At 34.0% G+C, this 27,813-nt stretch overlaps 4 protein-coding genes and 1 pseudogene across 4 annotated transcripts; all 5 read right to left on the bottom strand.

Moving 5' to 3' along the window:
- Nucleotides 1-1,067: 1,067 nt before the first annotated feature.
- On the bottom strand, nt 1,068-7,236 carry LOC114176343 (calmodulin-binding protein 60 D-like). Its single transcript, XM_028061361.2, has 8 exons — nt 6,896-7,236; nt 6,270-6,345; nt 5,602-5,660; nt 4,782-5,275; nt 4,549-4,709; nt 4,201-4,404; nt 3,446-3,680; nt 1,068-2,118 (listed from the first exon to the last, which is right to left on the bottom strand). Exons 1-8 carry the CDS (start codon nt 7,006-7,008, stop codon nt 1,562-1,564), a joined length of 1,899 nt encoding a protein of 632 aa, XP_027917162.1. The 5' UTR covers nt 7,009-7,236; the 3' UTR covers nt 1,068-1,561.
- Nucleotides 7,237-10,890: 3,654 nt separating this feature from the next.
- LOC114176344 (ribosomal RNA-processing protein) lies at nt 10,891-12,600 on the bottom strand. Its single transcript, XM_028061362.2, has 3 exons — nt 12,345-12,600; nt 12,136-12,235; nt 10,891-11,488 (listed from the first exon to the last, which is right to left on the bottom strand). The coding sequence occupies exons 1-3, from the start codon at nt 12,543-12,545 to the stop codon at nt 11,238-11,240; spliced, it is 552 nt and encodes a 183-aa protein (XP_027917163.1). The 5' UTR covers nt 12,546-12,600; the 3' UTR covers nt 10,891-11,237.
- Nucleotides 12,601-16,442: 3,842 nt separating this feature from the next.
- LOC114178958 (uncharacterized) lies at nt 16,443-21,620 on the bottom strand (annotated as a pseudogene).
- A 925-nt stretch (nt 21,621-22,545) lies between these two features.
- Nucleotides 22,546-23,892, bottom strand: LOC114163914 (uncharacterized). The gene is made up of 6 exons (XM_085670617.1): nt 23,764-23,892; nt 23,505-23,675; nt 23,362-23,430; nt 23,212-23,280; nt 23,072-23,140; nt 22,546-22,984 (listed from the first exon to the last, which is right to left on the bottom strand). Exons 1-6 carry the CDS (start codon nt 23,857-23,859, stop codon nt 22,784-22,786), a joined length of 675 nt encoding a protein of 224 aa, XP_085526743.1. The 5' UTR covers nt 23,860-23,892; the 3' UTR covers nt 22,546-22,783.
- A 95-nt stretch (nt 23,893-23,987) lies between these two features.
- On the bottom strand, nt 23,988-25,973 carry LOC114163912 (uncharacterized). The gene is made up of 6 exons (XM_085670608.1): nt 25,830-25,973; nt 25,334-25,471; nt 24,829-25,250; nt 24,593-24,720; nt 24,413-24,512; nt 23,988-24,334 (listed from the first exon to the last, which is right to left on the bottom strand). Exons 2-6 carry the CDS (start codon nt 25,469-25,471, stop codon nt 24,160-24,162), a joined length of 963 nt encoding a protein of 320 aa, XP_085526734.1. The 5' UTR covers nt 25,830-25,973; the 3' UTR covers nt 23,988-24,159.
- Nucleotides 25,974-27,813: the final 1,840 nt, after the last annotated feature.

Below are 27,813 nucleotides of genomic sequence, written 5' to 3'. Positions count from 1 at the left end.
AAATTATGATGTACGGAATCCTTGCTAGATATTGATTTTCGTTTCTATTTTTCTGTTTCCGATTTCTTTCATTATTTGAAAAAAAAATAGACATACTATTTACTAGTCTTGAAGGTGTTGTCTGGCTTAGAAAAGGAAATCGGTTATTTTTGGAGGAAGGATTTGGGAAGATTACTGTAAGGAGGGGATTCAGCGTTGCAGTGTTTACCTACAAGACACGCGCCTCTCCACGGAAAGAAATCAATGCTTTTATGAAAGTGTTCTTCCTTCCGATATGAACTTCATCACTGAAGATAGAATCAAATACTCTTGCAAATCGATTTCTCAGTTGAATCAGAAAAGGTTTTGATGCAGTTTGAAGCTTTAAAAGCTGAAAAAACACAAGTAAGCATTGCCTTTTATCATGCAAAGAAATTGACTGACCTTGTTATTGATATGGCAAGTGAGATCGAGGAGAATTGTTGAGAACTATTCAAGGGGACATGCTTTTCTTATTCAAGTGGGAACTGAGATCAAGGTTTGTTACAAGTCTGATTGTAAACTTCAGCTTTTTAGTTACATTAATATCTTTGTTTATCCTCTAGAAAAAAAGGATTCTTGCATTAACTAAGTACCACCAAGACTATTAAAAACATAAAATAACAAAATAGTTTTAGAAAGCATGTCTATTCACCATATTATCTTTAGAAGTTGTCACACCCTATGCCGACATTAGTTCAACTTCATTTACACCGAAGTCGTTACCCACCTGCATGCAGAACTTTAATGTTTCCGAAAGAAAGTCGCATCATCCTTCCACGACTTCAACTTTATCAAATGAAGTCTTATGCTGCTTGCACGACTTAATTAATTACATCTAATTAATTAAAATGAAGTCACCCTAGATCTGCACGAATTCAACATTTTCACTAAAGCTGTCATTTGGTCGCAGGAGTTCATCTCCACATGTCAGAAATTGTACTGCAGGGTGACAACTTCTTCACAAAGAAGTTATGATACCGTTATGAACTACGTCACGTCAATATGCAAAGTTATACAGATGCCGAAACAATCATAAAGTACAGAGGTATTCGAAGCACATTGCAGATGGAATTAATTATAATTATAATGCCACAGAGCATTCACTTTCAGTTAGGTTGAACATATCCAGCAAGCTTACTTACAGAATTGAATACAGCCCGGTAAATGTAGTAAAGATTGTAGCTTCTTGAAATTGCACTTGGAGCTTTCCGGGTTTAAGCAGATTGCAGCAACAGACTCTTCAGTTTAAAAACAAGCAGACTGTCAAGCCTCTACAAATTGGGTCATCACAAGGAAAGCAGTTAAAGAAGAGATGTTGCATAGTGATATTCTTCTACAGGCAGAGGTCTATGCACAACAGTTATTATATATATCAAGCCACATTGGAATCTTTGAGTTAAGTCTGCACCAAATAGTTCAATCCAGATTTCATATTCTTTCTCATGCTGTGAAATTTTAGCATGAGAACTATTCGGAAAGTCAGCAAAGAAGCCTTGGATGCTATAACCAGAAAAACTATCGGTCAGTTCATTAAAGATCTCTATGGGTCGTCCAATTCAACAAGTTGCGCTCGTCTCTCAGCAGCTTGCTTCCGAATAAAAATCCCCCATCTTAATGCTGCCTTCAGCTTGAGCCAGCCTACAACAGCTTTGCCTGAGGACCGATTTGGTTCATCATCAAAATTATAGCCCATGGGGTTTGCAGAAATGTATGTAGATGAACCAGGGTGGTACCCATCTTCATGGCCATTAAAGGCAGGATTTGGTTGGCCCCCCATGTTAAACATACGGAGTAGATGCTGCATATCTTCATTTTCTAGCATCTCGTGACTTCTAATACGAATTTCTTCCTCAGGGAAGTATTCTTCAACTCCTCTATATGTAGGATTTGAAATGCTGACAGGCTCAAACCCATGTGTGGATGATTGTGCAGGACCAACAGTTAGTCCATTCTCATTTCTTGGAAGTTGGGCATGGTGTGGAACACTCATCAATTGGTTTTGAAGAGAAAATGCGTTATCATCAAACTGAATGGAAGAGTTAAGACTGGGATTCTGTGGTTGCAAGGAGAATCTAGAAGTTGTTCCATCATGATAACCTGCAGACATTCATGTGTAGTCAGTCAGCAACCAATATAATCCCACGGGTTCACCAATTTTTTAGGCCAATTATGAGCAAGACAATATACACAGATTGATGTTGAACGAGTGTAGCTTACATATGATAGTGCCAGTAAATAATAAATTTTGCTAGAATAAGTTTCGGATAACTTTGATACCATTTTAAGTAGACTTTAAGTTTAACTCAACTTTACAAAATTAATTTGAAAAATAAGGTTTTATTTCGACCCGACCCAAGTCGGTCCGGCAGCATTGTTAGGAACAACCACCGTATTCTCAAGGTATGTCTGCTTTGAAGCGTAAAACTCCATTACAGTTTTGTCTTTAAGAGGAGAGCGGAGAGAAGAAAGAGTATTTAAACTATGCTTGACCTCGATTCCTAAGCTGTGTGAAATTTATTGGATGTACCGGAACACCGGAACAAGTCTGCATTCACTTATATACTATACATCTATCACATCTCTAGTTTTTCATTGAGTGAAACAAGAATTAAATTATGGAGTTGTGTAGTAGTTGCTCTCGGGAGGTCTCACATCATCGGCCTCAATTATTGAAATGAGACTTATATATCTACTGGACAACTTTACATAGTGCTGATTTTATGACGAAAAATTGACATGGTATCAAAGCTTGTAGCTCATAGTGGTAATTGTCTATTCTATTAGAATTGTCTGCTTTGGCAAACATCTATGGAGGGGAAAGGTGTTAGAAAGTCTCACGTCACTGTCTCATTCTTGTCATGAGACTTTATATATGTGTTGAAAAACTATTTAATGTCATTTGGTTTTGAGATGAAATCTGACGCTAGAATTTGCTATTATTTAAAGGGATGAAATAGTTCATATTGCTAATGATTTTTTATTATTTTATATTTGTAGTTTAAAGCTTAGTTATTTCCTTTATTAGAATAAAAAAATATCAAACGTAATAACTAATCCAGTCCAAATCGTTTTTCAACGAATTAGCTTGGATTTGAATTTAGAATTAAATTGATTGAATGATAAAAGTAATAAAATTAATGGGAATATATTTAATGAATTTTCTCTTAAACCCGATTTAATCTCGCAGAAGATACACTCTTTCCATCTTGAAGATATAAGTTGGGTTTTGAAGAGGAAAATATTATGAGTACTGGGTCTATGAACAAAGGGAAGAAAAAAATTGTGAAAATAATACAGAAAAAAAAAACTGCATGGAAAGATAAAAAAAAAAAAAGTACTCAGAAAATAATTTAAACCAAAAAAAACTCCAAAAAAACTTTTGCTTTTGTTGCTAATAATATTATTTTTGCTAGGAAATACGTACCTCCAACTGTTACTCCTGAATCCATTGAAGGCTGGCCAGCATGTCCTGGAAGTGGCAAAGCTGGGATGGGTATCTGCTGAAGGGAGTTTGAATATTCATGGGAAATCATTGGTGCCTGAGGATGAGCGGTGTCCAAAGTCTTATCCTCAATGTCATTTACCAGAGATTTCCCATCATACTCAATAACATGCATCCAATTATCATATGCTTTCTTCACCAATGTGTCTACATAAACCTACGACAGGTATTCTTGGCACTATCAGAAAACTTGTCATTTTCCTTGCCCATCGTTTGGAAGAACTCTTAACATCTTTTAAATCTCCAATTTTTCTTTTATGGAAGCATAAATCCCCCACATTATCTTTGTAACACTTGTAAGCGTAGTGCTAAGCCGATTTATTTCCATTTTCTTTATCAGTGATTTATATCCATAGTTCCAGGAACAACAAAATTATAGATACTATGAGTGTCTAAGTACAAAGTTAAAGACTAGAAAAAGTTTCCAGACCACAATAAAGACTCAAAAAAATAAAACAAAAACTAAGCAAAAATAGTGCAGCCAAGCCAAAGATTATATGCATAATAGTTTAGCTAAATGCTTTCAGCATGAAGTATTGCTCGTGCCTATCCAAGATTGCAAGGAAGAACAACTTTCGTTATGTGGCATCAGAAATCAGGTTAACCATATTATGGACGAAACTCAGCAGTATGGTCTGAATTCAACATAAAAGGAAAATATTACGTAGTGCGCTTACCTTTTGATTCTCAGAGAGAGATTCAGCTGAGTAAAATTGATCGTTGGCAATTAAGCCACTTAATTCATAAATATTATTGAAAACAACACCCACATTTCTTGCATCTTCAGGATAGTACACATAATGTTTTCCACTGAGAACGCAAGTCTTGGCATGCTCAACAAGAATATCCCACATCTTATTTGACATGCCGCTTCCAAGGATCTACATTAAGAAGGATAGTTAACCTATAAAATCCTTTGACAGTTAAATAATTTTATATGATCAATGCAAATGCAAAACCAAAGGAATTGAAAATTCGAACAATTGGCATTAAAATGATAAATGGACAAAAATCTGGATTCTTACATTCCGCAGTCTCTGAGGGTCTCTGACCACAAGTCTTAAGAAGTCTTCAACAGTATATACTCCAGCTTTATTTAGCCTTTTGTGAAATGACCCATCCTTGCCAATTTTCTCCAGTCTCCAGACCTCGTCATTCAAGGCAGGAGGGTAGTGCTTCTTGTATACTATAATTCAATTAATGATTTGTTACAACCATTTTCCAAGAATTATATAACAAACATACGTTATGAACTTACATTCTCCGCGATGATCCTTAACGGTGAAAGGTTCTGATTTGGCTTCACGGATACGCATTCCCTCACAACAACCCAAGGCAACTTTGAGGCCCAACCTGAACTTCCTACTCCTTATCCAGCTAGAGTTGTCCGTAAACGTAAGCTCACCCAGTGTTCCTACACCTTCCTTCAGTGTGATTTGCAGATCACCAGTTAGAAGAGGCCTTTTTCCTTCCCGCTCCTTCACAATATGACTATCAAATTCTTCTTCAGTCCAATTATCATCATCCTCGTTATTGAAATCTCCCTCCAGTACAATAACATCTAGCCTGACACATGACTCTGGCCCTGATGTGACAATATTGCCAGTGTTTGCATCAATCAAAACAATATGAATTGTTGAACCTTGCTCTCCCTCCACCTTTCCACCTGTAAAGAGGGGAAGGGACAGCCTGGTCTTGAACTGCAATTGTAAATTTGTGCCATCAGGGCCTTCTATTCGCTTTGGGGAAGACCTGAATTTTACATTGAGTAATAGAGAAAATTATAGATATTATAAACTTACGGTGATAAATAATATAAGCTGAACCTGAAATTTAACACAGTAATCTCTAAACAGATTTGGATCACTGAACTTTTTACTTTAAAACGTAACAGAGTCTACAGTAACATGGACTATCTGTCTAATCTTATCATTCCAACCTCTAGCAAAGCAAGTTATTGCAGGATATATTTCTAATTGCCATGAAAGCATAAGCAGAAAAAGATCAGGCGGTCCATGTGTCATGTACATTCATCTGACATAAAATTTATCTTTAGCAAGAGGGAACAAAAAAATTACCTGCCAGCAATCTTGGAGGGGCATAGTTTTGCCAAAGCACGCTCGACTTCTTCACTAACCTGTTCAGCAACAAGCATAAAAATAAGAAACAAAACACATGTTCTTGATCCAACATTATTCATGCAAACAAAGCATTTGATCTCTTCCTTTATAGAGCTATTTCATTAAATTATGGTTAATAACACTCAGACATACACGCTGCGAGCCAACTTATCCCAGAAAGCCTCTCATGATGAATAAAATGGGTGACCTATTCCATAAGGCTCCCAAATAATGAGGCCTGGAAGGGGTATAAGTAACCAGCCAACCCGGTCCCACAAGAAGAGAGACTAGGAAGGACTCGAGAGTCCGTTTCGTCTACTAACGAGTAAATTAAAAAAAAAAAAAAATTACATCAACTTCTACAGTTTTGAATACAAGATCACTAATTTCCTACAGAATTCTTTCTAAGCCTCAGATGAAATAAAGGCCTCTCAGCTTGAAGTACAATAAATTTTAGCTACAGGCCAGCAGCCTGAGAGGTTGTGCTTGTGTGGCTGATTAGGTGAGCAGTAGAATATACAAGTGATAACTTAAGGCACTATTGACCAGTAAATCAACCAAAAATTTCAGAAAATTATCAGATCAATATATTAAGAATCAATACCACAATGAACGAATTTTCTTACAACTCTGCGTAGAATAGGCTCCAGTGATGAGCAAAGTTTCTGCAGACTGTCAACCTTCAGGGCTTCAACAATTACACTGCAAATTAACATAAATAAACTAATTAAACAAATAAACACACTCATAACCAAGTTTAAGACACCAAAGTAAGCTTCAACATATGAGAACATAACAGCCTCCTCACGGACTGCTTTGTTAGTTGCATACTCATTAATTAGTGAGACATATACTCGGTTTAAACCGGTCTCTTTCCTTCTTTGCTTGTTAGAACCATTCTTTCACATGAATTTCAGACTCGTGCAAAAACAATACATTGCCTAAAATTTTCCTTTTAAAAATAAATAAGCTGCCAATAAAATCAGATAACGTGACAATTCTACTTCTCAATCAATTCTCGTGCAAACACAGCAACCTAAACCTCGAGATTTTAAAAAACAGTCAGTAACTGCGATTTTCACCGCAATGTCAAAATATTTCAAGTATCCACCACCACCACCACAATCATAAGCACATTTGTCCACCATTCTCACAATATCAACAAATGCAACAAAACAGAACAACGAAGAAGGAACAAAACAATCCACTTCAGCGAAGCACAAGACTCCGAAGGAAACGCAATTAGAATCACCTAGCCAAAGCAGGTCGTTTCCGATCAGGTTGACCTTCTTCGGCCGAAGCCGAATCCAAACCTCGCTTCTCTCTCCCCGCGCCACTCGATCTCTCGCCATACCTTCCGTGCATTGTTCCAATCCCAACACTGTTTGGTTGCGGAGAAAACGAAAGAAAAATAAAAAAGAAAAGCACGGCGGCGGCGGCGGCGGCGGCACACAACGCAGGTAAGTAGGTTTTCTCAGTCACGTAAGCTTCAACAGTTCAGTTGACTGAGCAACAAGTAAATAAATAAGCGGCAAAACAAAAAAACGGAAAATGAGAGTTAGCGCCACTTTTGGATCGCTTTTAGAGCATCCAAACGGGGCGTGGTGTGGGGACTCAAAAGAAAGAGAAAGGGAAAATAAAAATAAAAATAAAGGAGAAGTTGGAAAAGTACGGGGTGTGGAAACTTCGGGGAAACGTCTCAGAATTTTCTTTTTCGGCCACAAACGCTATTTTGCACTCTGACGCTTATTTTGTCGCACGCCTCAAAACAAACGTGTCACTCGCATATCTCCTTTTTATTGTTCTCTCTTTTTGGGCTCACCTTTGATGGGAATCTCTTTCTTCATTTTACGATTCTGCCACGTGGCGTGATTTGGGATGGTCAGGTCTGCTAGGCCTTGGGGTTCGTAGCCGTCAGATTTCAGATCGTTCTGTAACTCTGTTTTAACTCCTCCTAGGTTTGTTTTCAGTTTCACGCTTTTACTGCCACAAAAAGTATATTACACCCTTTATTCTTTCTCCTTTTTTTTTCTTTCCTTTTTCTTTTTCTGGGATTCCGAATTGCAAGATGCTCAATATCTACTTTATTTTAGGGTGAATTAAAATGAAAAAAAAAAAAAGTTTCTAGGGTTGTGAAATAAAGATGATCTACATCTACTTTGTTTCAGGGTGATACGAAATTGAGAGAAAAATTATGAGTATAAAAGAAAGAGAATGCAGTGCAATGCAACAGCATGAAAATGAAAAATGCAAGATCCTTAAATCTCTTAGTTAAAAAACAGAAAGGACCTACAAGGCCATAGGTGATAAACATGCTGAACTCAAACACGCATAAAGGTTCAGAATAAATTCGATTCTCAATTGGCTTTTAGTGGAAAGCTGTAGGGTAGGAATACCAATAAATAAGATACGGTGACGGATTTTCTTTACAAATTTATCATCAAGATTATTAGAATCTACGACTTTGTTTCTGTATATTATTCAATTTCTTTTACACAATAGTTTATACCAGGAAAATTCTCTTGAAATGTATTTTTTGTATTAAATATTAAATATACGTTTGATCCCTCGAATATGTAATTGCATAACTTTGGTTCTCCAAGCTTTAATTGAGTTCCCAAGCATCAAGATTATGATTTTGGTATCTCACGTTTCAATTGAGAGATTAGTGTTTAGAATTATGTGATCCTAATATATATGGGATTAATTATTTGTTTTCTTTAAGTTTGGTTCTAATAGTAATGTATTTAAATATTTTTAGACTACAATACTTGAAAACCAATGTATTTAAATATTTTTAGACATAAAGATAATTAAAACAGGTATTGTCTCCTCTTATCAAGTTCTTTCCTTACATTCAGAAATGAAAATAAAAATCATAGTCACATGTATTTGTTCAATACTGGCTTACTTTGGGGTTCTCGTTGCACTCAACATTTTTTCTTGTACCCCCAATAATTATATTTTTGTTCCAGATTAATTTTACCTAACTTAGTAGTTGAAAATAGTGAAAGCAAATTTACTATGTTGCTACCGGTCATCTTCTTTTAATTTTTGCGAGTGCCTGCACCCCCAACTTTTCTCCTGTTCCGTTGTCTTCAGTCTTCGTTTCCTCCCAATATTTGTGGTGCTCTATGGTCCGTGTGGTCCGTCCCTGTGTCTCTATACTTCAAGCTCCCACTAGTGGTCCCAGTGGTCCCTGCTTCAAGCTGCTTCTTCCATTCATACTTCAAGCTCTCTGAGTGATGGTCCTGTTTCATCAAAGCTCTTCAAAACTCTTTTCTTCCAAGTTAGTATTTATAATCCCATTGTAATCATATTCCAATTGTAATCTTGTTTCTTATCATTGAAATATTGTTTGTTATCACTGATATACAATTAAATTTACTTTTGTTACCATTACGGATGTCGACGTCCGCTTCAGACAATTGAGTTGCAGATGTCAACATGTCGACATCCGTTTCTTTTTTTTATATATATTATGGATGTCGACATTCGCTTCAGAAAATTGTCTTGCGAATGTCAACATCCGTTTCATAATATTTTTTTCTTTTTCTGGTATTACAGATGTGGACATCTGCTTCAGAAAATTGTGTTGCGGATGTCGACATCCGTTTCATAATTTTTTTTGTTTTTTTGGGTTATACAGATGTCGACATCCACTTCAGACATTTGAGTTGCGGATTTCGACATTTGTTTCGTAATTATTTTTTTGTGTTTTTGGGTATTACGGATGTCGACATGCTTCAGACATTTGAGTTGCGGATGTCCACATCCATTTCGTAATTTTTTTTGTTTTTTGTATTACGGATGTGGACATTCACTTCGGACATTTTAGTTGCAGATGTCGACATTCGTTTCATTATTTTTTTTGTGCGCTGCTACTGCAAGACATTGTAACTATGAGACAAGGGTGATGCGAATGGAAGAGGAAGATGAATACAATGGAGATTAGAGTGGAGGAAGTGCGCCGCGAGAGAAAGGGAAAAGGGTTAGATCAAAAGGTGGTGTTTGGGTATTAATTCTTTGGATGCAGGAGGTGGGTGGATTATTTTACTGTTTTTTCTTTTAAATTTTACTGGAGGGTAAAGACAAAATTTATAAAAGTTTTGGAAATACTGAAGAATGTTTTGGGGGTACAGGGAGAAACGACTTATTTTTTACAATGAAAACTTACAAGAATAAATGCAAATAAAAAATTATAAAAATGACAATTTCACAAACTTGATATTTAATTATAATAATCAAATTAATCTTTTTTAAGTTGTAAAAAATAAATAAAAATAAAAAACTATGAAAATGAGAATCTGGCAAGAAAATAATGTATGGTAAAATTCACCTTAAGGTTAGGACCAGAGGGAGAGTTTCTTATAATACCATTTCTATTATAAATACTATAATTCTTGGTTCTTTTTCTGTAATATTGTTGTACTATAATTTTCTTTAGAATAATTATAATTTATTTATTTATTTCTGCTCCTGTCCCCTTAACTTCCTCTTTTTTTGGATTGTTCCTAGTCAAAAAGACCAGCCGATTAATCATGCACATGCATTCACAGGGTAGATAACTCTTTTAATCCGTTTTGCAAAATTGAAGACAATTATTTCTTAAATTGAAATACCATTTTCTTTCCTCATAATGAACAGCTAGCCATATGCTACAGATTGTAAATCTTGCTCATCTTTAAATACAAATAGAGGTGCATTTTAGACCAGGAATGGGAAAACAGATGTTACGCCCTGGTCGATGATGCAACTCCCAATTTGAAAAGAGCCCTATATGTTAACAGCAAACATATTTTAATATTAGAACAACAACATCCTCACAATTTCACCAAATTTTCAGTCATGTCGCTATGGTTAAGAAGCTTTCAACTAAATTTTGATTGCTTCAAAGTTTTTGCAACTAAATCCAAAAATGCCAGCAGTCATTTGACCTGTTTTAATTTTGGGAGACAAGGCTGTAAATATTCTTGATTAAGGTTTAAATAGAACTACCAACTGCAAGAGGTTAAACTTGAAACCCACAGCAAGTTGCTATTAGCCTTGGCTGAGAACATACATTACCCAACTCCTCAACTTTACCAAGGATTTTGCTTAAGGTTGTCACAGGATTAAGGGCTTGATTCATTATGTGTCTTCATATTACATGAACCATAGCTCCCAGAAAAGGAAAAAAAGATAAAACTAAAAACCTTTCTTTGAACTGAAACTAAACCTTTAGACATAAAATAAGAGAAAAGAAAATCTAGAAAGTTAAATATGTAAATTAACTAAATAAATGTACAATACACAAGACAGTTACCGATTAACCAAACAAGAGAAAAAGTAGGTGCTTCTTCCTTAACTCTCGAATCCCCCAAATTAATAAGTCACCAATGACCCCGCTGGAGAAAGTCCTGTCATGTACTTTAGGTACCAGGTAACCAACTAGAACAAATATTCAACAATGAAACAAGTCCAAATCCGGCAATAAGCAAGCACGAGTTCTCACTTCTAGGTGGCCAAGTTACTGCACTTAACAAACACCTCAAATAAACGCAGTTCATTGTAGACTTAGAATTGTCCTGAAGATGCACGGTGCTTAGCTACCATTACTTCTTTCCCCGCTTCTTTCCTTTCTTCTTGTCTCTCTTATTTGATGGTTTGGGCCGTGACTTCTGTTTTGCAACCTTCTTAAAAGATTTCCTGTTACTTATAGGTACCCTTTGCCCTTTATCAGCCCCAACAGAATGGGGGGTCACTGTTTCCTCCTTCCTCTCACCAGGATAACTTTCTTCTTCGGGGTTGATCTCACTTGTCACAACAGTAACTTTCAAATCGGCGTTCTCGTATGTCTTCGTTTCTTTCAACAACAGAAGGTAAACCCAATCACCAAATGAATCACAACTCACAAGCACAAAAGAAATCAATTACACATCATACACTAAAAAGAGCCTCAGATTCATTAGTAAATAAACTTTGGACAGGTTTTACTCCAAACTTTCAGGTTACACTTTTTTGTTTTCCACAGATCTCCTTTGAAAAAACAAATCTTGTTCAAGGCACAGTTAACATTAAATACGAGCACTCCTTCAAGGGGGAATTCAACCTTTATTTCCACGTTTTGGCCTCTTCCACTAGACCTCACCCCCGATGATAAACTTGATAAACTTTTAAGTTACATATGTCCAAGTATCACATCAGGCTCAAACATAATATGAATGCCAGAGTAAAAAGGAATGCTGATATGACTAAGGTTTTGTTTGTATAATCTCTAGTTAACCTCGTGTATAACCAACTTTATACAAACTCTATTCTATTGTTTAGCTTCTTCATAAAAAAATAAATAAAAAATCAAAGCTAATTTCAAATGCTAATAAGAAAAAATTAAGTCATTTCACCCTTTTTTTTTTCTCTTAATTGTGCACACTGAAAAGAAGTGAGTCTAAATCAACAAGTGAATAAGCAAACAATGCAACAGCGAGGAATATTCCAATTGAGAAAATGTACCAGCAATAGGTTCAACTTGGTCCGCAACTTCTTCTTGGCGCTCCTCATTCTGATCAGGTAGCACACCTCCATACTGAATTAATTCTCTTTCCAACTTCCTCTGCAAAACAATTCGAACCAACCAGATAAGATAACAAAATCCATAAAAAAATAAATAAAATTAACCCAAACATCCTCCATTGGTTGTAAAAGAATGCAAAAGTGAAAACCTTTTTGCGTTCTTCGCTGCGTTTGCGGCGCAGTGCCTCATCCTGTTGTTTCTGCGCTTCCTTTCTTCTCTTCTTCTTGCGCTTGTGAAAACCAGTGACGTAGTCTTTGAGGTCTTTCTCGTTGAAAGTGATGCCCAAAGCTTTGTTCTTCAGAGCCCTCTTCTTCAGGTGCGTGCCTTTGCGCTGCACTGTCTCCTCCATCCCGCAATCAACCAAAACCTAGAATGCGCCCAAATCCTTTTCATATGATAGTAGTTAAAAAATTAAGTATGTCAAATAATGTATTTTAAAATATAAATACAGTATTTCAGAATAAGGATTGTTTAAGATATTAACTCTTTGGTTATAATAGTGTTAAATAAAGAAATATGTCAATAATATTAGAAAAATCGAAATTCAAATTTTAATAATTTTGAGAAAAAAGTTATACTTCGATGAGGTATCTGTCTTTTCTATACAAATATTTTCGTGTAAACTAGCATGAGACCCGTGCGTACGCACGGGTCGTGTTTTTGTTTTTAAATATTTTTGTTTAGAAAACGGATTTAATATTATTATCAATAAATCAATAATTTCATTTAAAAGTTATAGATGTTTAGTTGTGAATTTTAAAATATTCAAACAACAAAATCATCTAATGATTATGTAATTATACATTTACGTATAATTAATTATTGATATATATTATGTGTTCTATGTTATATATTTTTGAGTAATTTGGAATAATTTATTTGTGATGATATAGATTGTTATTTTGTTTGAATTACGAAATCTCAGTTTAATTTTTTTAGAAATTTAATTATAGAATGTTGTTTGTGCTAATAAGTTTAGAGTTTTGGTGAAGATTAAAGAGTAAAAAACAGGTGTTAATTTATTTGTTTTGGATTTTCTTGTTAGATTTAAAAGTTATTTTTTAAAAAGAAATTAATATTTATATTTACATGGTTATAAACAATATGTAATAATTATATTCTTTAAATAAATATAATTTTGAAATAATTTCCTACAATTAATTACAGTTATATATTAGTGTTGTTATATTTGTAATATTATTCTCTTATTCAATTATTAATTTGACAATTCATTTGAATTTAAGGTCAATGTTGGTGAATTGTTTTGTGTTTTGTGTTTTGGTTTCTTGTTTAAACCTACCAGTAGATTATTAAAGTGGTATGGTAAACGTTTTTACTACTAATTTAATATCATTAAAATAAATGTAATATATCTCTCAGAATACGAAAAGATGGCGGCAAAACCAACTTATTACATGTCTTGTCGTGGGGATATTTTTTTTGCACGTTGATTGGTTTCGTCAGGGGGTTTTGTTTCGTTCAGTTGTAACGTTTTGCGGCTTTAAATGGTAAGTTGGATCAGTGTGCGTGTGTTTGGTCAGAAAGAAGAAAGAAACCATCATCCCTGTGTTTGGTCAGAAAAGAAGAAAGAATCCATTATCCCTGTCGCAGTTGCAGCAGCCTCCAAACGTTAAAATGTCTTCATCAAAGGCCATGAGCTTCACAAACTTTTACCAAAACTCAGTTACTGTCATGGAGCCCGCAGAGGTTGGTGCATTATTTCGTTCGTTTATTTAAAGTTTCGTTTTTTGGATAGGAATACCTAGGTTCTGGCGTAGAGTTAATGTTTTTTTGTACGATGGTGTTGTGGTTGAAGTATTTGTAGAAATTTGTGTTGAAAGTTTTCATTTTTATGAATGCTACTGCTTTCGTGTATGTTAGGAATGTCTGGAGTTCGAAGTTGGTTTTTATGAGCAATGGGGTAAAATGCTACTGCTGGGGACCAACTTCTTTAGCGATCCGAAAGGAAATACCATAAATATAGAGTTTGAGGAGGGTCTTTTGGGTCAGAGACAGTTTCGTGGTGTCCAGAGCATTCGGTCTTTTTATAACGTCAACGATGTTTATTATGTGTGTACTGTTTACTGTGGAGACCAATTTTTTCGTATAAGGCTTTTTGATCTGGACTGGAAGGAGTTTGACTACCCTGGTACAGCAAAGACTTCTCTTGGTTGTAACCCTTTGTCTTCAATAAGGTTTTTCCAAGCGTTTAGGGTGCAGTTTATCCCAGCGACGGTATGCTATATTAATCCATTGTTATTACATTTACAGTTGCATTTGTATGGCATTGATTCTAATATAGTTCATGTCTTGATTGTTGTCTTAGATGTTGATTACTGTCCCAGATTACTTTCAAATATTCTGTCGGGATAAACTTGCGTTTCATTACGCGATCAAGTTGTATGATCCCCTGTCAAAGATGTTTGAAATATATGTCGATAAAGATGAGAATTTGAGGATGGTCCTGTTTGGTTTTAGTAGGTGCATTCCATATTATGGGTTGACTGGTCCGTGTTACTTACATTTAAACTATGTAGGAAACAATGTATTTCTTCATAGGATATTCTTGGCTGAAGGAGTAGAAATGGATTATAACAGAAATTCGGGCAGTGCTGCAAACACCCAAGTTCCAGTTGCTGCTCCTGATTTTGAGAAAGTATTAAGCAATTATGATGTTAAAGCATCTTCTTTGGTAAGACAGATATATATAATCCTGCTTTCATACTTGAATTCCTATCTATGATGCATTAACATGTTTTTTCGAATGTAGTATCTGGATTCCAAATTTGCAAAAGAATGCTTGATCAAGGGTCGCAAGAGCTACAGATTGACGAATGACCAATCTCAATTCTGGGACTGTAAGATACGTTGGACGGGCAGAAGTTCGTATGAGTGTTACTTGACCTGTGGTTGGAAGAAGTTTTGCAAAGAAAACAGATTGGCTGCTGGTGATCGGATAAGATTTGTTGTGGAGGATGAAGAAAAGGGCGTAATCCATATATTGAAGAATTAGGTTATTGTAATGCTTTGAATATTTTGTTTGTCAAAGTATTACGTACATCCTACAAACACTTAGTTTAAGTTTCGTTTTTATGAATTTTGGAATATATAGTTTAAGTTTATGTTACATATTTAGTATATCAACATTAATGTATTTTGGAATGTTGATATAAAACTGCTTATTTATATTGACTATTATATTGACTATATCTACTTAATGATAAATATGTACACGTCTCTTAGGATTATTATACCAAGTTTCAACTTTCGTTATCTTCATATTTTGATTAAGTTTAAAATTTAAATTAATATAAATTCAAATTAGCGAAAACTTTGAATAAATGTAAAGTGTTTTTACCAAATATGAAATTATTTGTTAATTAATAACAGTATATTTAAACCTTAGTATTCTTATTGGTAATATCATTTTATAAATAACATTATTTACTTTCATAACTGCTACTCATAAATAACATAAATAACAATATAACTCTTACTCTAATATTACGTTAATAAAAAAACAAAATAATGTCTATATTCGTTTCTATATAATATTACTTATTTATGTTAAAAAAGTCAATTTTATAAATAAATGTAATGTCCAAAATTTGATGTATTTAATATAGTATGGATAGTTGTTAATAAAAGAAAATGGATCTTCATTTGCATCAGCATATTTGATTAATAATGTCAGAGTTCTGGGAGGTGCGTTTGATAATTAAGGTAGTGTGTTTAGTTAAATATTCAGTATTACTTGGGCTGCTGGTATGACGTTGCAAGGTCTTGTTGGGGTTAAATACATGATTAAACTGACAATTGTGGGAGGTTAACTACATATTTAAGGTGGTGTGTCAAGTAAGACATACTGAATCAATTGGGCTAATTATATGGCTGCAAGACAATACTCTATATAAGGAGTTGCTATATGAACCTAGCAGTTATTTCAGAATATTATCTGCGCACATAATTAATTCTTGTTTTGTTGTTGGTCAATGGCAGTTTGCATATTTAATGCACTATGGCCAATACGAATTTACCATAATGTAATTGTCAGTTCAGACATGATAAATGCAAGGAATAAGATAAAAGTACCACATATTCATTTATTACTGCAAGTTATTATGACAATAAACTTATACATTACGCCAACACATCATATTTAAGAATATTTGTTAAGCATTCTTACTCTGTAACTATTCGACATATGTATGGCTAGCCAAAAAAAGATCAGGTATGTAATCGTTCATTACACATTGTTGAAAACTTCTTTAAAAACTACATTTGTGGTAGCAGTCAAAGGCTTATTATCGGTGTCATGGATCAAAATCTTTAATCCAGACTTGCTTTTAACTCTGGAAGCTGCAACATATAACTGACCATGACTGAAAACTGGTGTAGGCAGATACAATCCAACACAATCTAAAGACTGACCTTGAGATTTGTTTATGGTCATAGCATAAGATAACATGATTGGGAATTGTCTTCTAATCATCTTGAATGGCCATGGTGACTGAGAAGGAGACATAGACATACGCGGGATGTAAACTTCTGTTCCTTTGTTTTTCCCAGTTATAATTTTTGCACTAATTACATGCTTTGCTAGTCTGGTAACTACTAATCTACTTCCATTACAGAGCCCTTCAGATTGATCTAAATTTCTCAAAAGCATTATTGGGGTCCCAACTTTGAGTTTTATAATATGATTTGGTAACCCCGATGTCCTCAATGAATTTAAAAACTCTGGTGTAATACCTTCATATACATCAACGTCCATGGTATCTGAAGAATCAATATAGTCTGCGCTGAGGTACTCTTTTACTTCACCTAAATTTTATGAGTAACAGTTGTTAGACGTATAAAATATGACAGATGTATGAAAAAATGATAAGTATGAGTTAAGCATCACCTGGAATAGAATCCAGAACAGATTTATTAATTTCATCCACTGTTTCAATTCGACTGGCTAGAATAGCTCGTGATATCAAAAACATCTCATCATTGAATTTTTGGTGTAGTTGTGGATAAGTGCTATTGATTATAGCTTGGATAGGGTCTTTGTAGTTTTTGATTAGAAATTCTGGAGGGATTTCTATATCTACTAAGCCGTCATTAGGTTCATTCAGTGAACCATCACCAATTTTTATTATCCAGGAAGAAAACTCTTCAATTTCAGCAACAGTAGAGCTGTGCAATCCCTGCTGTAACAGTCGCATGTTTTTGGTCAAGTTTAGAATTTGGCAATGCTCCTAAAGATAGCTTGAGTTGATTGTTGCATGAACAATATTAGACCTGCTTCCTCGAGGGATAACAGGAAGAATTTGTCTAAAATCCCCTCCAAATACTATTACTTTGCCACCAAAAACGAAATCTGATTTGTTGTGTTCTTTCATGATATCTTTTAAAGTTCGATCTAGTGCCTCAAAACAAAACTTGTGTGCCATTGGTGCTTCATCCCAAATTATGAGGTTTGCCAATTTCATCAAATCTGATAGTTCACTACCTTTTGTAATGTTGCAGACAGAGTGTTCAAGTGTTGGAACTGGAATTTTAAATTTTGAATGAGCTGTTCTACCTCCAGGCAATAACAAAGACGCTATACCACTTGATGCAACTGTTAGAACTATTTTTCCTTCAGAACGAAGAGCAGAAGATAATGTGTTCCACATAAATGTTTTCCCAGTTCCTCCATATCCATATAAAAAGAACATGCCCCCTTTTTCATCATGCACCGCATTTATAATCTTTTGGAAAATACGTCTTTGTTCATCTGCATATCAATAATAATTTAGATAAATAGCAATGACTTGTGTTGGAAAAATATTAGGAATAAATGACTTACCTGTCATACTGCTAAAATTTGATTCAAAGATACGTAGTTCATCATCCTTGTTATAATCAAGTTCAGCATACACTAATCGGTTGCCACAGTAATTTACTGCAAAATCATTAGGATAAGGCATGGACGGAAATTCCTTTAATGATCTCCTATTGTTCTGTAAAAGCTTCTCAATTTCAATCAAAGTCAAATTTTTCAATAGTTCAAAATTCAGGATGAGGGCTGCAACAAATAACATGAGTTAACATAGTTTCATATTCAAAATTGACATTAATATTGTTAAAAACTATTTCACCTGGATTTCGTGCAATAATTCTTTCATTATATACAATTCCATCAGAAAACATTTCCCATGTTTTCTTCCAAACCTCCTCAGGTTTGTTGATACTATTTGACATGAGCATAGTTACGAATAATCTCCTCAAGAAGTTTCCAGATCCCCATTCATTGGCTTCCTTGATAGCTTCGATGTATTCTCTATCATCTGCCAAAAATCCAGAAGCTTCACATGCTTCTCTAAATGTAGGATAAGTTATGCTTTCAACAGTTCTCAAATCTATGTAGGATATTGGACCTTTAACAATTGTTAGCATCCTTCTTAGGTAGAAAAGTTCACCAGTTGCTGGGGGAACCCAAATAAGTCTTCCAATGGTATTTCCCTTTTTCCTTGGTTTCCAACACCTTTGATTCTTATTATACACATACTTAAAAACAAATTGTGGATATGTAAGTTCCCTTGCATCTGAATATTTCTTGTTGCAGTCCATCCAACTGGTGAACATGGACTCCCTAACTGTCGGTTTTGCCATGATATCATCAATGTCATCATCATCCTTGAAGTACACTGATTGCTCGCCTGGTAGATGAAAAAATAATCGTTCAACAGCTGGATTTCTTCCATGAATTGGAAATGAAAATATTCTCCAACATGCTTCGCATGGAGAAATATATCTACAATCAATATATTGTTTGATTTCATCCCTTGGAATATCAGTTAAAAAACTTTGGTTCTCATTAGAGACAATGGCAGCAGTAATTCTATCATAACCCTTATTGATGTACTTAAATAAGTACTTGATTGAATTAGAACGGTTGCACCATTCTACATTGACATGAGCCTGATATTTGACTAATATTGTAGGATTGTAAGGAACCACAAATCGATTGTCTAGTGCAATATCATTCTTCACAATGCTAAGACCATTGTTTCTTCTGCGATAATGAGGAAAACCATCTTCTGAAATTGTTGTAGTATCTTCAAATTTCTTTGGATAAAATCGAGAACATGATCCATTTTTCATGCATGGAGATGATATCTTAGACATTCCACATGGGCCGTGAATCATATGTTCTTTTACGCAGTTATACAATTCTGTATCTTCTTTGGCACATGGTATTTCAGCTGAGATTACTTTGTCAATATTCGTGGCTGTCGGGTACTTGCTTGATGGATGCAAAAATAACAACAAATGAGCATGTGGCAAACCACATTTCTGGAATTCAATACTATACATGTCTGCAATCATACATCAGTTACATGATTAGAATAATCAATTAAATGAAACAAATAAATAGTAAGTATATGAAGTATACAGACATGCTATGACCCTTCCCAATATGTTCTTCTTTGTTAAATCTGACAATAGTTGGTCAAATTTGATTCTGAAAACTCTTGCAATGATATCTGGCCTATCTGAAGGAGTTAATTTTAAAGGGTTCAATATTCTGCAAATCTCTGGCCATTTTGGATTGCAAGTAAAAGTTACAAAAAGATCTGGGAATCCTACATGACCACATATTGTCATCCCATCAAAATATAATTGATCCATAAATCTCCTACCACCGACAAAGCTAGATGGAAGCACAAAACGTTTTCCTTTCTGTGAAGCTTCTGTGTAGCTCTCATTGCTTGGTTGGCAGAGGTTACTATATTTCTCAACCCTCAGCTTGGACTGATTGTTTCTGATGAATGATAGTCTTTCAGACTCAATCATTGTATATCCATCTACAACAAATTGTTGGAATAATCTTCTTGATCTAAGAATGGTCATTGGCTCACATTGTCGGGTTTGAATTCTGAAACAAAACCATTCCCTAATTGTTAAGCGGTTACGTTTGAGTGCCAAAGAATCACGATGACTAATATCATGCCTATATCCATCTTCACCATAGGGAAACAGCAGCGGATACTGATATCCCAAGTAGCTTGTGTGCAACTCGTTTATTCTTTGTAATTTTCCTGTTCTGCTTTCCATAATAATATCCCTAGGAGATGCAGTGTCAACATCTCCTACTATTAATGCAGCAACCTCTGAAACGGTGGGGATGTTGTATATACGTCCATCGTTTTGCCTATCAGCAATAAGTTTCAATTTAAGATCATGACATGGCTACTCCGCATATTTGTCCCTTGCCATACGAAAAGATTTAGCATGGACATTGTACTTATCTAGCATGTTTGTCAATGTTCTAACAATTTCAGCATCAATATCATTGTTGTTCCTACATTCATATATGGCAATTGTTTCAGCAGATCCATACAAACATGCTACATAATATAATAACAATTGTTTAGACGAATGAATTGTACCTTAGAGATTGAATTCTGTTGTGTATCTCGTTTTCAGTATCATAAATATATAATTGAGCAAACTTTGGCTGTTGTCCAATTGGTGGAAGAAGACTCCCAATTCTGTGGCATGATTGTCCTTGGATTCTCAAATTTGGTGGACCACCTCCATTGTTGTATTTATTGTCAATTTTTGCTCCAGGTGATGTAAATGCAAACATCATGTTGTATGTTCTGATATTCTTCTGATAACTTCTGTTCTGTTTTGAATCTGATTGAAATAAAAGTTGACTTAGCTCATCCGGGGGTTTTTTCAACATTGGCAATTCAACTTTTCCATTTGAGCAACATAGTTGAAAGTTCGGATTAATCATATGATGAGATTTGCCAATGCGTTCTTGATACCACATATATGCATTGCAATGCTGACAAACATAGATCGGATCTCCTATATCTGCATACAATTTGGAAATTAATATAATTATTAGTTGAAGTTCTCATATATCGTAACAATTATATTGATAAAAAACTTCGTAGATTACTTATCTTGCATTAGTCTCCATGCTTTGATGGTTCCTATCATCTACTTCATCAATGACTGCTTAATTAATTATGATCAACATATCAGTAATAATGATTAACTATTAATTTCATTTCAAAATAAGATTACCTTCTACTGTTTGACCAAGCGATTCAGACTCATCTGAATATGATTCTAGTTCATGAACATCTTCCAATACAAATGATTGACTTGGTATGTTCCCTTGACTTATGTTAGTCATATTATTCACAGTGCCTTCAAACTTGTCAAGCAAACTTTGAGGCTTCTTTCGTGAGCGTGTAACATTTCTTTGAACATTCCTGAATCTAATATCAGAAGATCCAAGTTGTGATTCCATATGCAACGTATCTTGATTAACAAAATAAGTTGTCACATCTGCTAATGGGGTACAATCTGGCATTTTATTTTGAACGCGCTTCTGATTCTTGTATGTAGCTTTCATCCTCTTCTCCTGCATTATGAGTTTTCTTTTTATTCTTGCACTTGAACTGCAGATTCTATTTTCATCGGCCATCATTCTACATTAAACACAACACACAATGATAATTATTCCGGAAATAACAACATTTGCATAATATATAAAGGTTATATTTGAAGATCATAGAAAAACTTCTACACGAAATTTTGAAAACATTACAGATATAGTTCATAATACTGCTTTGTGAACAGATAAATGAAACAATTCCAATTAATGAATAATAATAGTAAGCTGTGCTTTAACCCTTTAGAACACACTTGATTTACCAAATTCTCATCTACTTAACCATTAAAGGTTGTGTTAACATAAACTAATCTAAAGATTTTCGCAGTTGCATGATACTGGATAGATGACTCGTGAAATTTTTACCGCCAAAATGAGCACCACTATAAAGTCATGTCAATGCGAAGCATGATTTCGGGTTCTTAAATGCAAGTCTTTTCATCCTAATGTGTCTAATCTGCCAGCTTTATACAGTTACATGCACATTGCTTGTAGCGCAGGAAATAATTACCAAATGTACTGGTTTAATAGAATACAATATCGTACCATCAACATTAACTATTGCACGTCTTTGGCTTTAATAAATGTGGGTTTGATCATTGCTTGAATGAATTATGATATCCTACTACTCTATAAACTTTAACGTATCTTTATTAAATGCATGTCTAATCAATCCAGATAATATTATAAAAAATATATGAAAATGTTAAACTGAATGCATAGGTTCGATTGTAACAAAATGAACATGTATCAACGCGTATCATGCTAGCATACTTAAAAGAATATTAATAACATGTTGTCATGGTAGTCTTCCTTAATTCTCATTATGGTAGTATACTTAAAACAATGCATAAAATTTTGAATTCTGACTATAAATACATAAACATCTGGACGGTTACAATTTTTTTATAATAGACCTTAGTGTTTAATATTAATATACGAAAAGTGTTCAAACTTTGTTCAACGTAAGCACAACCAAAACTCTTTAAAAAACCAAAGAAGGTTTCCCCAGTACAATTTATCAAAACAGGAAACACGAATGCATCCTTTGAAGGACCCAAAACATTTCTAAGGAAACTAACATAAAGTCTTAAGCAACATTAATTACAATAATTTCCATAGCTTTCATAAATTAAATATCATTTCTCCTTCTTGATAATCTTCATTGTCTTTGTAGCTGACAATTGGGCTAATGGCAGGTCCTCCAAAAGATCAAAATCCATGAAATTTTCTGGAATATACTGCATGTCTTCATTGTCACTGGTAGCGTAAAGATCTTTTCTGGGCGTCACACATAAAACAACATCCGGATCAAGATCATCAGTCCTGGAAAGGCACGTCTGCAATGAAACATATGTTTAGTCAAATTACATCTTTAAACTGTCCAGTAAAATTAAGACACTAAATCTATGTACTTATATACTTACTAATGAACTATCAGTATCAGCAGATAAGTCACATGCTGCATTATCACCACATTCAGCAAGTTCCAATGCCTGCAAAATTTAACATTTAAAATTATAAATTTTGATTACACCACAAATCATACCTACTTTAAAATACTTACTAAAGAACTCCCAGTATGAGTATGGACATCAGATTCACTGGCACTCGTACGTTTCCCAACCTCAATTGCCTGCATAACTCAATATACATTAAAACATATAATACATGAAAATGGGAATTAATAAAACCAACCAATTTAATAAGTACTTACTATCGACTTGTCCTTACGAAGCTCTGATTGATCAGAAAAATTTTCCTTAGCTTCAACAATTTCCATTACCTGCAAAATTTGATTTCTTTAGTTCCATCTCAAAATACATCACATAATCAGTACACAAAGATTAAAATAACGACCTCAGTTTGTCCAAGAAGACTACTAATGTGTCCTATGATTTCACGATCAGTTGAAACTCTCATTACTGAAGCAGGTCGGTTATTTCCTTGTGGTTTGACCTTGAAAGCCAAATTACAACCCAAAAGAACGTCTAGATCCTGTGGAAAACACTTAGGATCCTCCTCACCATCCTAATATATTTTAAAAAACAAAGATGAAATCAAATGAGTATTATTATGCCATTATTATATTATTAATGGAAAAGAAAAAATATACAACCTTGATCATTTTCTTTCGCAAGTCACCAGCAGAAAGACCAATTAAATTGATGCAGTCTTGGTCCCAAAGCATGAAGTTAGCAACCTTTTTTTCCATCAGTCACTTGAATTTCAAGCTTGTACATGAAAACATATATTTAATCAAAAATAAGATGCTTGTATCTGAAAACATATATTCAATGACAAATAACATAATTTGACAATACAACTATTACTAACCTCATTTTTGGATACTCATTATAACCATCACAATTCAAACACTTAAAAGAACCAACTTCATATGTTCTTTTTGCGCATAAGTTACAAACCAAGTAACTCCATCCATCATTTCCTAAGTTAAATTTAAGTGTATGTGCAACAGTAACACATGAAATCTCCTACAACAATAAAAGAAGGGTTAATAATAACAAAAATCGATTATAAAAGTATACAAAATCGAAACTACCTCTATCACAATCAGGATCTGTGAAACACTCTTAACAACAGTTTTATACATAAACCTATCAACATGACTAATCTGGGATGATCCACTATATTGGCTTCCCTCCTCGAAAGTTTCATGAGCAGTAGTTCTACACAATAAACATTAGTTAGTACTTATGAAATACAAAGAGTTATAGAATAAGATAGTCGTTATATAAAACTATTACTTTGCAAATTCCTTCCTAAATTCAATCAGTTCTGATACATCATCTCCCATAAACAACTTCGATCCATTCCAACAATTAGACAATGACACCGGCCATGGACCTATATACAAAATAATTTAAATAAATTTCCATTTAACGTAGACTAATCAATATAACAAACATCTCGAAATACAATGAAACCTGAGGCAGCCTTTATCTTTGCCTGAGTAAGAATAATAGCCGGATAAGGTGTTTCACGACTATCCCTCCAATAACTAACCAAACGCAAACAATATGAATCCCAAAGAGTACAACAGATTGACGCACCACTACAATATACAAAAAAAAAAACAAATTCAAAACACCATTAAAATGAAATAATCAACTTAATCTATGACATTCAAAACACCATTACAATTCAAAACAAACAATTGAACCTCAAGTCCTTTAGGTCAAACACAACATTTTTGGAACTTGGTTTCTCCTCCACATTATCCACCACACCAATGACATCTAAAATGGAAAAACAAAACAGTAAGTAAAGACAACAAAAAAATAGAAAACAAATATAAATCAAGGAGAAAAACTTACCAACCAACAAATCTGCAGAATACTTTCCATCAATGATATCCTTTATACTCTTGAACTTCCAAACTTTTGCAGGAATACTGGCAATTGGTTGTCGTCGAACAGATGTAGCTCCAATAAACAATAGCTTATAAGGGTGGTCGCAAACTCTATATTGAGCTCTGTTGTTGAGAATTTTGAAGTTATGCATTATATAACTTTCTCCTTCCTTTAGCTTGTCTTCCCACGTAGCAATGTCTTCCTTCTTAATCATAGCAGGGATAACATCACCCTGACCACCATAACCATCCATAACCATCAAATACATACACATACAAAATACACTGATACAATGACAATACAATCATACATTACCTTTTGATCTGTCAGAATCATCTCCATATTTCGTTTTGAATCCCATGACTCAACAAACCACAGATCCACAATTCGGACAAGTTTCAAAGTCTCCCTTTTTCCATCAATATCCTTGATCATATCAAATTTCCTTGCCATCTAATACATAAAAATAACAGGTCAACTGCTTTACAACAAAAAAAAATACAACTTAAAAATAACAAAAACACATGAACCAAAAAGAAGAAGAACATAAAATCAAAGTTGTATGAAGAACAACAAAAAAAAACGAAGAACAACAAAAAAAAACAATAAAAAAATAAATACAACGAAAATAAAAAGACGAACAAAACAATTTATAACTTAAATAACTCTTGGTACGAAGAAGAAGAAAGATGAAGAAGAACAAAGAACATGCAATGCACTCAAAGAAGAAGAAAAAATAAAGCAAAAATGTGTTAGAACAAAGCGAACGTAAGAAAAAAAAAATAAAAAAAAAAGCAAGAAGGAAGCTTACGTTGGTATGAAGAACTAAAATGCTTCTGCAAACCTTCAACAACAAAAAAAAAATCAAATAAACAGCAGAAGAAGAAGAAAGCAGAAGAAAGCATAAGAAGAAAAAGAAGAAGAAGCAACCATCAACCAACAAAAAAAAGGCAAAAAAAAATTATAACTTACGTCGGTATGAACAACAAAACAGGTTCTGCAAACTTTGAACAACAATAATCACAAAGATATATAAATAAACTGGAGAAGAAGAAGAAAGCAAAAGAAAGCAAAAGAAGAAGAAGAAGAAGAAGAAGAAGAAGAAGAAACAAACATCAACCAACGAAAATAAACAACCAAAAAAAAAAATGAAACTTACGTTGCTATGAAGAAGAAGAAAGAAGATCCAATGAAATGTTGAAGAAGAAGAAAAAAGTAGCACAATATGTTTCTGAACAAACCTAATGCAAGAAGAAAAATTCAAATACCTCCGCCAAATGCAATGCCTTCATGCAGAAGCTTCCGTCTGTCAGCAACCATCAATCAACAATTAAAGCTTCAGCTGAAAAAAAAAATTATCCAAAAGACCAAAATACCCTCAATTTCAGACACGTGTCAGTTAGTTAAGATGTCCAATTCAGTAATTTACCTATACTAAAGATTTCTTAGATATATAGTAGAAGAAACAAGATTCTGACTAGTGTTGAAATAGAATTTTATTTCGAGCAAAATATAAACGTTTTTCTATTAGAACATTTAACGTGGTGAATATTAAAAACATTTAAATTCGTGAAAAAAAAAACATATTTAAATCCTTTACACACTTATAATTTTTTATTTATTTTAGAGTAATTTAATTTAATACAATAAATTATTTAATAGTTGATAATGAAAACAGATGTGTGTATGTGTGTTTAATTTTTTATAAAATAAAAAATAAAAAAAATTATTATTACCATTATTAAAGTTATTTTAATAATTATAAAATTAAATATAAATAAATTTTATAATTTGATTGTAAATAGTTTTCATTTATAATTATAATTACAAAATATTAAATTACAAAACTTGTCAATTTGACTCAACTCGCATGATTGATCTTCAACACGTGAGCCAGAAAAAAACTACAGGACTAGAAAGTTCAAATAAATTATTGGACCAAAATAGCAACAAAAGCCCCATTGGTCAAAGCTAACCAATGGACCATATTTTTAAGTAGATATCTTATTTAAAAATGAAAATGAAAAAAAATTACTTAAAATGGTCTTGATACACATAAAGACATTTACTCAATTCAAATCCAAACACAATATAAGCAAAGTTGGGTTGAATTTAAGTCAAGTTAAGCCAGGTTGACACCATCTTAAGCTGGTTGTCAAGGACCTAAGTCAGGTTGAGACAAAACAAGTCTAGGTTAGGCCAATATAGATCTAATTCAAATCGTGCTAAGTCAAGTTAAGCATGAATTAGGATAAGTTAGGTTGAATTGAGTATAGGGCAAGTCAAATTCAATTTTGAAAAATGTTAGGTCAAGTTGAGATTACTCATGTTAGGTTAAGTTGAGTTGGACCAATGTTGGTAAAGTTGAGCCACACATAGGTCAAATAAAGTTGGGTAAAGAAATAATATCCGTGAGTAGGTCCCAGGTCAAGATATACAAGGTCAGGTTAGACCCAAGCAAAGTAGGTTGTAAGGGTTAGGCTAAGATAGGCTGGATCTAAGTAAGATAAGATTGATAGGCTCCACAACGTGTTGAGTTGAATTGAGCTCACATTGGACAAAGTTGAGTTAGGCTCATGTCAAACCAAGTTGAGTTGAGTCCATGTCAAGCCAAGGTGAGTCGAATGCACCTTAAATTGAGTTAAATAGGGCCTAATCAAGTCGAGTGAAGCCAAGTTGGACCATGTTAGGTCTAATCAAGTTGATCCCACATTAGACCAAGTAGAGACATGTCCGCATTGAATTGAGTTAAGTTAGGTCCACATTAGCCCACACTAAACTTAGTGAAGTTAGGC

Source organism: Vigna unguiculata, chromosome 3, assembly GCF_037176805.1.
Source record: "Vigna unguiculata cultivar grain cowpea cultivar isolate G323 ecotype 2 chromosome 3, ASM3717680v1, whole genome shotgun sequence".
Classification (NCBI taxonomy): domain Eukaryota; kingdom Viridiplantae; phylum Streptophyta; class Magnoliopsida; order Fabales; family Fabaceae; genus Vigna; species Vigna unguiculata.
The sequence above is the reverse complement of the archived record's forward strand: the minus strand, read 5'-3'. Positions and strand labels throughout refer to the sequence as shown.